The following is an 11,829-nucleotide window of genomic DNA, read 5'->3' as shown; positions in this document are numbered from 1 at the left end:
ATACTGTGTCCAGTGCAAATAACCCTTCTGCTTCTCTGGGAGTCCTGTGTTTCTGCTGACCTCCCAACTTTCAGAGCAAGGTAATTAATGTTCATCAAAGATGATTACAGTCCTCTAGTATTGTGGTAATTAGTGACTGGATACTGGCACACACATGCGAGGGAAAGGTTGGGACAGGTTTATCTCCTGCATGGTTATCTTGGGTCTGGCCAGTTGTCACAGGCAGCTCCAGGCTAACCACAGCATGAGAGATTGCTTGTCAAGTTGCAGTGCTGGTAGACAAAGAGCAAGCTGTAGTTACTGCAGAGGTAAAGGGAATCGCAGATGTGGGTCTGCAGGAAAGCAGGAGGGCTTTGTCCGTTCTGTTCACAAGAGCTCAGCTCCCCCCTCCTTTCCACTTCTATGGGGAAATAGAAAGTTAATGAAAGATCAGAAAGTGTTTGCAGGAGATCCTTCTGAAAGACTGTGACATTGAACAAAGATGCTTTAAGTTGTATTTGACTTTTCTGTTCTCATAACTCACTGTAAGTCCAGGAATGTTTTATTTTCAAATTTAACTTGCTCCATTTTTTTTTTCTTTGGCAGTTAAAGCTATGGCATTGAAACAGGTTTCCAGCAACAAATGCTTCGAGGGATTCCAGAAAGTGTTTGAACATGACAGGTAAACACTGCAAAAGCAACCTAGCTGTTCAGGATGGGGCAGTGAATCTGTGCTGTCGTTGCTGTCAGTGTTCTCAGTCCACAGGAAAATAGTGAGTTCTCACTAACGTTGGTGTTCCAGTAAGGAATGCTGTCTAATGCTACTTTGGCTGTGCTCTTGTGTTTCTGTGTTAATGTTTAACGCGTCTAGCATACGTAGTGCTGCAGATCTGAGATGGGAAGCCAGTATTTTTACCTTTGAAAATGAAGCTCTATTAGTTTGGGTTGTCCTGTTTCCAGCACAGAGAACCACTGTGTGTACAAAGTCCCATTCACTCTACTGCATGCTTCACTTCTGTGCGCTCTTAAAAAACGCTGTGAGCAGACAGACGCAGTACATAGATTTGTGTCTGATGAAGGTGAACAGAAAAACATTCTTTTTTTTTTCATTTCTGATCCAAATTAAAAAAAAAATACTAGTTATGCTTAGATAAGCTTTTATTGATAATTTTAGGCTTTAGTATTAATTGGGCAGGCAGTTAGTCTGCAGACTTAGCAGACTGAAAGACTCTCTTGCTGGGCCATGCTGTGCAATGTATGTCATGCAAGTCCTGTGGATGGGTTCTTCAGTAAAAATTACCTTCCTGTTTAATAGACAAAACTCAAGTTAAATATTTATGGGATTCAAAACTGAATTTCCAGACCATTCCTGGTTAGCAGCATTTCAGAACTGTGGGTAATTTCTAAATCTTTGTTTTCAGTATATTCAGAACAGCAAGGTAGGAAGGTTGGCTGTTGTCAATTCAAGAGGCTAAAATTGCTTTTCACTTTATTTAACCTAGTTGCTATAATTCACTGACCAAATTTCTTTTTGAATGAAATGCATTGATTCAGTTTTCCTGTTTTAATGTTACTGACCCTGTTAATTAAATAGTGTTGTTAACGAGTATTTTATTAATACAGTACAGAGCTAAAATGCAAAATGAAATTTGGAATCTACTTGCCTCCAAAAGCGGAAACCAGAAAGTGTCCTGTGCTGTATTGGCTCTCAGGTAAGTAACATGAATGTCTTTTATCAAATATTAGTGTGACTAGATGTGAAAGTGCAGCTGTGTTTGTTTCTGTGGATTATTAAGTATTGTTGAACCTAGTGAAAAGCCTTTTCCATGTTGGTGGAGGTAGGAATCCCTCTTGTTTTTCAAATCTTTTCTGTTAAGGTTTTTGAAACTAGTATGCTGTCAGCAATGTGTAACCAATGATATTTTTATTTCTCTAGGGCTAACTTGTACAGAACAGAATTTTATAACGAAAGCTGGTTTTCATCAAGCTGCAGCTGAACATGGACTTATTGTAGTTGCGCCAGACACGAGCCCACGTAAGTTTTAACAAGAGACAGTTGTTACACTGACGTACACCCTCTTTATCTTCAAAGAGTGGAGTACTGCAGTTTGCTACAAAGTGTGTTGCCCACCTGATTCAGATTATGACCTCACTTCTACATCTTGCATTGTTGGCTAGATTATACTGGCTAAATTCTTAATAACATGGTGATGAAGGTTAGACATTTGAAACTCTTTCATTGTCATAGCATTAAAGTTAGAAGAAAGGGGCCATTGAGTTCAGCACGAATGAGGAGAGGGAAGAAAAGGGAAACGAGGCCCGTATTATCAGACACTTGCCTGCACTTTGTGGCTTGCTAAGACTTCAAAAAAATCTGCAGGATGGTGTCGTCACACCAAGATGCAATGTTTGCTCTTTATTGTATTCTGTTTCTAAAGTGAATTAAATATATGTCTCCAGATGATTCCAATACTTTAGAAAAGTAAACCAGAAACCCTTCCCCCCTGCAGCTGCAATAGACTGCCAGTGAATGGCTTTTTTAGGGGATATGCTGTTACTTGTGTATGGCTGAGCTTGTATGTGGTGTGGGAAACTTGAAAACGGTGGATCTGCAGTTACTGGAAGCACAGTCTTTTGGGGATTCACTGTATTATGTTTAATGTTTGCTGGCTTCTGCTGAAGTTTAATGAGGGCTGTATACAAAAGTGGCAGTCTTCTTATATTTCCCAAGCTTTAGTGGTTCAGATCTAAACACAGGTGATGCAGGAATAAAGTAATGTTCTTTCCAGAAAATACTTTTCACATCTAGGTTTTGAAGTTGTGTAAGGTCAAAGAACAGAAAAGCATGTTTCTAATGAAGAAGAGGGACAGAATAACAAAACTTGCTCTATTTGTGAACTTTAGACTTCATTGTTGCTATTGCTGCAGACTAGAGATGAGCAACTAGCCATTGCATTATTCACATTGGGTAGTTATCCTGGGAATTGTTTTTATCTCTTGTTTTCACTATCAATGTGTAACTGCATTTGCATAGTTCATTGTTCTGTCCATTTTCTTTTAAAACCCTCTTGGCAGCTTCTTTCTTGCCTTTTAGTCTTGATAACTGGTCAGGATTGCTCTGCTATTTAGACGAATTTCAGTATGTGTTCGGTATTATACTCTTATATTTTAGCTCAGAGACCCCAAACATTCTTCAATCTCTTTGAGCTGTCTGGAGAAACAAGTGCAGGCAGTTCAAATGTAATCACAAATTAAAGAGACCTGAGCGTATATAGTGAAAATGCTTGTATGTGGTTTTTGTGTAGTTATGACTACACGAGAATTACGTCCAAGATCTGGGAGAGGTAGCTGGGTGGGGGAAAAGACTAAAAACATGAATACCTGTCACTACAGACCCTCTGTCAGGTGCTGATTGGCTTTACTTTTCCTTGTTCACAGGGGTTTGCTCTTCCAGACAGGTGTGCTGAATAGTATTTTGCAGGTTCCTTTTGAAAGTTTTTCTCAATTCTTCCCTTAAGTTTCTTTTATCAGAATCGGTGTTGCCTTCATTGGCTGGCAGGGCTTTCTGAGTTTTTGACTATCTCTGAGGGACCAAAGATAGACTTTTTTTATATCCAACATGTTGTGCAAGCACCCCCACTCCCTGTGACTGTGGGACTGATAAGTTAGAAAAGCGTTCAGTGTTCAAGGTCACGTCGCTGGAGCAAACTCAGCTTTGATCCTGGTAAAAATCCGATTTCACACTGTGACAGGGTGGCAGGTATCTCTGCACAAATTGACAGGGACTGTCAAATTACATGTGGATTAGTGGTGTAATCTGACAGTGGTGAAAGCCCACGTAATTTCAGATTGCAGAAACTAGAAGCATTTTGGAGAAAGGGAGGCCATTATTTCCTGTCACACATACCTTGAAATATTACGTTCTGTTCTGCAAACCAGATCGGTAAATCACAGGCTGATCAAAGGGAGAGTAAGAAAATGACTGGATGGGATATATTGACTTTCAAGGAGACATCTGCAAATTTAGTTTGAAAGTGTAGCCTTGGAAAAGAGGATAACCTTGCAGAGGTTATTCAGAGAAGAAATTACTGAATTAAAGAAGATCTATAGGTAGGAGCAATGAAATGAATTACAGAAGAGATAAGAGTTACATACTGTCAAGGGTTAGGGCTGGTCAGCCGCTAGACAAATGACAGATGCTCTCTCTTAACCCCCTTCTTCCCCAAAGGAGAAGATAAAGGATATAAGGAAGAGAGACTTAATGGATTGGAATAGAAAAGTAAAACTGCTTTAATGAGAATAATAACAATAAAATGAAACATATTCAAATATATACAATACCAATACTGAACCCAGCTGCCCTGATGGCAACCGTGTCACCAGTCCAGTGGCAGACAGAATTCTAGATTCTGCAACTGGATTCAGGAATGCACAGATTGGGATCAAGGCAGAACAGACCGAGACCTCCTCAGACAGTGGCCATTGAAGAAGAGAGATTGACCCTTGTGACCCCTCAGCTTTATCCTGAATATGACGTCTATGGGGTGGAACACCTTGTTGGTCAGTTTAGGGTCACCCATCATGGCCGCTTCTCCCTGCAGGTGCAGCCTCTCACTTACTGCACCCCCACCGTGGGACACAGGATTTAGCAGTGAAAAGTGCAAGCAAGAGCCTTTCTGCACCCCAGCCCCTGGCAGGAACTCTAAACATCAAGCGTTGTCACTGCTAGAAGCAGAGACTGTCTGCAAAACTGTGCCATTAAAATATGAGCTGAAAAGTGAAATCACTGAACAGCATTAGTTCTTGTTCTACCTCAAACCAGGACACATACTTTAAAAAATGATGGGAATAGTAAGTTTTGTTATGCTGTTGAATCTTCAAAAAGGAGGTCTCACAGACATTGTTTGAATGATATAAACTGGACACACCATTTGGTGATACATGGGTTTGTCCTTTTGGGGGAAAGAAAATTTTCTATACTTTCTGTTCCTCACATAGTTTCTTGTACTTGATAGGATGAGGTCTAGTAAATGAAATAAGCTGATAGCAGCAATTAACAAGTGCCAACTTCTGAGTAAGTACCTGGGTAAATTGGATGAAGCTTTACAGAATCAGTTTAGCAGAGATCTGAATGTTCTGTGTATTTATGAAGGGATACTGAAACAAGTTAGAAGTTGGATACTTCTTTAGGTAGTATTAAGTGGCATTTTGAAAGTGTTGTTGAAATAACAAAAACACTATAGTAATGAATAAAAATCTGAATTGTCTTGTAGAGGGATAGACATTTTGATTGAGAAACTCGTGTTCCGAGTCTCTGTTGTATGGCAAGTTCTCCAATTCTGAACATCTAGTAAAAGAAATATAGTAACTACAGAAAAAAATTTCGTGGTAGGTGGCTGCAATATTGAAGGAGAAGATGAAAGCTGGGATTTTGGCACTGGTGCTGGTTTTTATGTGGATGCCACTGAAGATCCTTGGAAAACAAACTATAGGATGTATTCCTACATAAAGGATGAGGTAACTTTGCTGCTGGTTCTCCTGGTGTCATTGGGTAAGATAAAGAAGGGGTGTGGTTTAGTCATGCTCTTTGATCCTAGCACCAAAGCTTGCTTAAGGTAATCTTGATAGCCTCTGAATGGTTTGTCATTGTCTTGCTTTCCTCTTTCATAAAAAGAATTTATTATTCTTTTTTAATTCTTGATTATTCAGTGATTGGATCTACCCAGTTCTTAGGCCTTTCCTCACCAAACAGATACTGTCGTAGAACTGAGGAGGGAGAGGACCTCAGCACAGAGATGGCAACACCTGGCAGGGCTTCAGCAGGAACACCTTGTTTCTACTTCCCTGCTGGAGATGCTCAGGGTTGGCCTACGCTTCTAATCTTGATTTCTTAGTTGTGCAGTCTCTACTCTTGTAAAATCTCTGCTCTGCTGCCTCTGAAATAACCCTCTGCATTTCACTGCACCAGTACATCAGTTCTATCACTCGTTCAGACTTTCTGTCTGTCTTGGGAGGGTGGGGTGGTGGTTTCGGGGGGTTTTTTTCCTTGAATTGGGTGTAAAAGAAGATCCTTGCTATATGTGTCAGCAAGGTTTACTGTTCATGTGGTTTGGGGGATCTGGAATAAAACTAAAATCAGTGGGAATATGGGGAGCAAATAATCTTCCAAGAACAACTTGCCATTCTGGTCACTTACTGGAGCATGTACGTATTTATGTATCTGTTAAAATAAGACTATGGTTATTAGGAAATTCCCACATCTTTTGTTACAGGGTTATAGATCTCAATAGAGATACTTGGAGTTACTTATGATCAGATGAATTGTTGCCCTTTGATTTTACAGTCCCATTCAAATTGCTTTCAGGCCGTGATCACAAATGTCAGGCTAGAACCAAAGATGTGCCTTTGGTTTCAGTGGCTTCCTGGCATTAAAACATGTTAGTTACCTGTGTGCTTTCTTTTCTTAAATATACTTAAGTTGCCTTAACATTTTTATTACACTGTTGTTCCTTTACAGCTGCCTAAACTAATAAATGCCAATTTTCCAACTGACCCTGAACGGGTATCTATTTTTGGGCATTCCATGGGAGGTCATGGAGCTCTTATTCTTGCTCTGAAGAATCCTGGCAAGTACAAAGTAAGATATAATGCAGCTTCTATAGTATATACTAAGGCTTATACAGATTTCTATAGAAGTGAAGAAAGAAAATACAATACCATGTTCTGTTACAGCATTAAATGTATAAATAGTTCTAGTTGCATCTGTTCATTCATACCTAGTATTAGAATATGGAAAATTGCCAGAAACACCACTCTGGAGTGTGAATATCAGTGAAAATTAAAAGAAATTGCACATTTTTTAAGTTAAGGAAAGTTCAGTTACTTCTGGATGACGCTACAGCAAAACTCTGGGGCTAGAAAGAACAGATAAAAGGGAAGTAAGATAATGGTTAGGGCACCTGGCTTGGAGAGTTGAGGGAGTCCTGGGTTTTGGCAGGAACTTCAAAACAGTTCTTGAAAAAGCTTTTCATTTGCTTGTTAGTTAGCAGAAATCACTTTTCATAATTCATATGGGGTTTTTTCATGCTGTTTTCTGAACAGTCTGTATCGGCATTTGCTCCTATCTGCAACCCTATTCAGTGTCAGTGGGGGAAGAAAGCCCTTGGTGGGTATCTGGGATCAGATGTCAGCAAATGGGAGGTATGTATTGCAACCTGCAGACCTTTAGTAACGCATGAATGAGTGATCTGTAGATACGTCACAGCAGAAGTTTAGAACAAAGCTCTAGGGTACCCCTGAGCTGGCACGGCTGGTTTACTACACCCCTAAGCGTGGATGAGCATTGTATGTTTCTGGTGGCTATGATTTGCTGTTGCTTGATACTGCTTATAACGAAAGTGATGAGATGATAGACAGAAAGTTCTCATCAAATTGACTAAATGCCTTTCTGTTTTAGGACAGCATTAAAATCTGGGCTTTCTTCTAGAAAGAATTACAGGCACTCTGAGACTTTTCTCTGTGGAAGCGTGAGCAGTTTAAAAGAGAGTTACATTATTGCCTGTTTCTCAAAAGCCCAGTTCTTGATGTACGAACCAGCTGGGTTTTGTAGTAGCCTGAAAAGAGAGACTGCTACAAACTGTTCAGAGACCGATGAGCCTCATGGTGTCTGCAGGGGCAGTGGGAGGCAGCTAGCGGAGGACCCCACTGGATACTTGGATACTGGTATCCTGCAGCACAGGAGTAAAGCAGACAGAGTTGGCGTTTGGCTCCAGGGCCCTAATTTTTAAATATTAGTAGTCATAGATGAATGGCTAAGATACAAAGATGTTCGTATACATGTTGCTGCATTATTTGGGAAGCCCCTATTTTTAATCTCAGCATAAACATTGTACTATATCCCTAGAATTAGGTTAGAAGGGATCATCGTGACCAGGTACTCTGATTTTCTTGTAAATAAACTGCAGTTAAATCCCTTGTAAATTGGATTAAAGTATCTCTTAGGGAGACGTCCAGGTCTGATTAAAACATTACAGAAATGGAGAGCACTGGCTGCTTTCACAGTTAGTTATTAATAGTTTGTGTATTTAAAAATCATCAGTTAAACTTGCTAACACTTAACATAATGAATTTATTTGCAAAAAATAAATGTTTTCTGGCCCCTTAACTTGCTCTGGAGCTCTTCTGCAAATGCAGTCCCGTGGATAACAGCACAGGCATCAGGAATAGATTTAGACCACAGATCTCCACCTCCGATTTCTGTATTTCTGCTTAAAATTGCAATGTGTTGCACCAGTGTCTCAGCCTTTAGCTGCCAAAGTAATTACATCAAGATACCATCTTATTTTGGCAGGATCTAGTTACTGTAGGAGCATGTGAACTGGTACTAGATGGTACTGCTGTTCTTTGATCATGTATGCGTTCAGCTCTGCGCTGGATGCTGTGTTTGGTCCAGAGATGATGTCAAACTGCCAGCTTGGAACTGACGTAGGTCATACCATTTGCCGTTTTTAAAACATAGGTATTACTTTTCAGTTGTCTGGAATTTCCCCAGGGTTTTGCTTTTCCAAAGTACTGTTTGGTCTCCTGATCAGTATCACCCAGTTCTCCATAGATGCTGTTCTTTTCTTGCAGGCAGTGTATTTGACACAGTCCACTGGATGTAACCGAATGTCATTTCTCTCTTATTCCTGCAGGCATACGATGCTACTCAACTTGTGAAGTCCTATCCAGACTCTCACCTGGACATCCTGATTGACCAAGGCAAAGATGACCAGTTTCTGTCAGCAGGCCAGTTACTGCCCGACAATTTTATTGCTGCCTGCACGGAGCGGAAAATCCCAGTCGTCTTCCGACTGCAGCAGGCAAGTTCCTTCTGCAGTCCAGGATTGTTGGGTTGTTGCTTTGTGGGGCCTGTGTGACAGGTATTGAAAAGAGTGTCTCTTCATGGGGCATGCTCTCACTTACCTGTCACAGGGTCTGTCCCTGGCCGAGTGAGGAAGAGGCTGAGAAGTGATGCTTTCCTTAATATCAGCCATCAGGGCGTACCTTAACCATCAGGTTCGGCTGATTTCACCACTAGGTGGGGTCAGGATTTTGGTGTCAGCAAACTGATCTGTTGAGGGCAACTCCAGCTGCCAGTGGTCGGCTGGAGAAGCAGCATTAACGATTTTTAGGAACTATTACAGTCACTGTACCAGCAAAGTGACAGATCGACTTCTGCTGGATTCTTTCTCTGTACTGTGGGTATTGTGTTAGCATAAGCTTTATTACTTAGTTTGCACATTTGTTTTGTGTAAATTGGGAAAGGTGTGGAGCTGCTTGAAATCTTAGGTTCATTCAGAGAGCCAGCTGGCAGGATCGCTCCTTCCTGTAGTGCAGTGACCCAGAACAGCCCTGGAGTCTTTGCAATCGTCTGACAACTTCAAGCCACACCCAGTGAGGGGCTCACAGTTACAGGGAGTGAGAGGGATTGTCCTCTCTGGTTTATGATAAGGGCCTTTATACAGCCTTGCACCCAAAGATGCAGTTGGTGCTGACAGAAGGGAGCAGTTCAGAGGTTTCCCTGTACTGTTAGCATGGTGCTGGAGCAGTAACTCAGACCTGGGCTGCGGTCTCCTTATACCCTGTGTTTCACCAGTAGGGCAATGCCAGCGAGGGGAACTTCTCTCAAATTGCGTCCCGCTCTGCAGCTGACACTTGCTGTCAGCTGTCTCTAACTTACACACCCAGGTTAGGGCAGGTTAAGGTGCTTTGTTCAGCTTCCTAGTGCTTGTGTATACTTGTTATATGAGAATTGTAAAGGACACCTATCTATAATACAGGTATTTTTGATTTCTTCAGATCAAACCAGAGGAGTCATTAACTTTCCTAGAAGAGCATTTGGCATGATGGCTTTATCAGGAACTGTATCTGTTTGTTGATTTTTTTGCTGTTGTCTTTTCCAGGGTTATGATCACAGCTATTTTTTCATTGCTACATTTATTAATGACCACATCAAACACCATGCAAAATACCTTAATGCCTGAACCATTTGGATGTGAGCATCATGTGTCCAGTATGAATCAAGGGAACTGAACAAGAATCATTTGCTGAAGTAGTGTCTGTAAAATGGAGCTCTTCTGATTGACTGTACTGCTGAGAAAAATAAAAGTCCCACTTAATTAGATGCGTATGCGTTAGAGTAAGTGTTTTGAATGTTCTTGCATGCTGCGAAAACTCTCTCCAGAGTTGCGGTTTAGGTTAGAATGAAAATTAGCAGATGAGTTTCTCTCTGACCGTGGTTATGTACTTGGGACCTCAACATGGTTTCTAGTGCGACTCCACAGAGACTAGAGTAAGCTGAAGACTAGCCTCTTCAGCTAATTAAATACCAGGGTTCCCTTCATCCCTCAGTGCTGAGGGAAGTTTTTAGGGGCACAAGCAATTAAGCTACTTAATGAAGCTGAGGTGGTTGGTGTATTTTTTCTTAGTCTGTCTAAATACATTCCAAGGAGAAAGTCTGGTGGAGAATACAGACAGAAGCTTTGTCCTGTGTGTTATTAACACCAAACAAATAGTTGGACGAGTATTTCACGGATGATAGTAAAAGAAGAGGCCTCTTAAAAACCATGTGAAGGGAGCAGTCTGTAGTAAAGGAGGGTTTGGGGTTTTTTCCTCTGCTTGCCTTTGATTGTTGCTGAGTGTGACAGGCGCATTCTGTGTTTCTGGGTTTCTTAGATGTAACAGGAATTGAGAGGAAACTGATAAAAGGATCTGAAAAAAAGCCATCCCTGTCTATAGATGATCTGATACCTCGTTGTTGAAAACAATGTTGCATATTTCACAGTGAATTTAGGCCTGATAGCGGTAGATGTAAAACAGTTCCCAGCAGTGTAATTCCACCAGCTACTTTGTGCAGGGCAAGAACACAGATTATTCCAGTGATCTGTTTATCTATCTCACATTCAAACAAACACTTGTCAACTCTGCTGTCCCATGGTTCCGCTGAAGCTGCATCATGGCTCAAACCTTGACTCGCTCTTGCCAGAGGGAATATTAGGGTAGATGCAGGACTGGTTTGGTTTTGTAAGCAGTGCTGAATGCTTTCCCATTTTGCTGGCCCCTACTAAATTCTAAGTTTTAGGGAGGCTGATGCTTAAGTTTCTGCTGATGGTGACAGTCTTAAATTATATATTGACCGTTACCAATCTTGCATCCACCTATTTCTGAAGTAAGCTTAGGAGGCTGGGAAGAAGCGACTGTGCACAGTGCAAGAGTTCTCTGAATTGCTGAACGTGAGTTCACACTGTGGATACAGGACAGCCACTAACTCCAACTGTCATACAAAGCACAGCACTGACATAAAAACATTTAGATTTTTCCGCTCCCACAACAGCAATTGGCACAAAGGCTTGTTTAGCATGTGGCACCTTCTCCTAGTTGTCCCTGCATCCCTGCCCAGCAAAGAGGCACCTGCTCTGCTGTAGCCACCAAATGAATTACGGGGCTTTATCTCATCGGGGGCCGGAGCAGAAGTGTGCTGCAGCCTTGCGCCCAGCACAACAAGCAGAATGTCAGTGGCATCAGGGCTTTCAGCTTGATGCGGGCACTTCAAATAATAAACGTTTCCATTTGTCACCTGTCAAAGCAAGTCTTTTATGCCTAATGCATTCTGATAATCATATCCAAGTGAAAGGCACATGCCATTTTTTCATTCCCTAACAGGACTGTATTCACCTGCGTGTTATGTTATTGATTAAAAAGCAGGTTTAACCTTGCAATTTACTGTAATTGCCTTCAAACCATCATTTTGAAGCTGCTGGGTTAATGGTAGGAACCAGCTTGCCCTACATGAGTAAGAAGATCCCCTTC

The 11,829-nt window shown here is 41.3% G+C and overlaps 1 protein-coding gene across 2 annotated transcripts; it reads left to right on the top strand.

Annotated features, from left to right (window-relative positions):
• Nucleotides 1-578: 578 nt before the first annotated feature.
• ESD (esterase D) lies at nucleotides 579-10,133 on the top strand. Of its 2 annotated transcripts, XM_010131317.1 has the most exons (8): nucleotides 579-661; nucleotides 1,603-1,691; nucleotides 1,916-2,014; nucleotides 5,372-5,496; nucleotides 6,497-6,616; nucleotides 7,081-7,179; nucleotides 8,673-8,840; nucleotides 9,924-10,133. In XM_010131317.1, exons 1-8 carry the CDS (start codon nucleotides 594-596, stop codon nucleotides 10,002-10,004), a joined length of 849 nt encoding a protein of 282 aa, XP_010129619.1. In that variant the 5' UTR covers nucleotides 579-593; the 3' UTR covers nucleotides 10,005-10,133. The 2 variants fall into 2 exon arrangements, with proteins under 2 accessions (XP_010129619.1, XP_010129628.1); XM_010131326.1 differs by lacking the exon at nucleotides 1,603-1,691 and having other exon boundaries at nucleotides 588-661.
• Nucleotides 10,134-11,829: the final 1,696 nt, after the last annotated feature.

The sequence above is a fragment of the Buceros rhinoceros genome, unplaced genomic scaffold (genome assembly GCF_000710305.1).
Source record: "Buceros rhinoceros silvestris isolate BGI_N320 unplaced genomic scaffold, ASM71030v1 scaffold1870, whole genome shotgun sequence".
Classification (NCBI taxonomy): Eukaryota; Metazoa; Chordata; class Aves; order Bucerotiformes; family Bucerotidae; genus Buceros; species Buceros rhinoceros.
Note: the sequence above shows the minus strand (reverse complement) of the source record. Positions and strands in the feature narration are given on the sequence as shown.

Coding starts and splice junctions, on each gene's coding strand:
- ESD (XM_010131317.1), top strand. CDS start 594: ATGGCATTGAAACAGGTTTCCAGCAACAAATGCTTCGAGGGATTCCAG. Junction 662..1,602: donor AAAGTGTTTGAACATGACAG/GTAAACACTGCA, acceptor TTATTAATACAG/TACAGAGCTAAAATGCAAAA. Junction 7,180..8,672: donor CAGATGTCAGCAAATGGGAG/GTATGTATTGCA, acceptor TTATTCCTGCAG/GCATACGATGCTACTCAACT.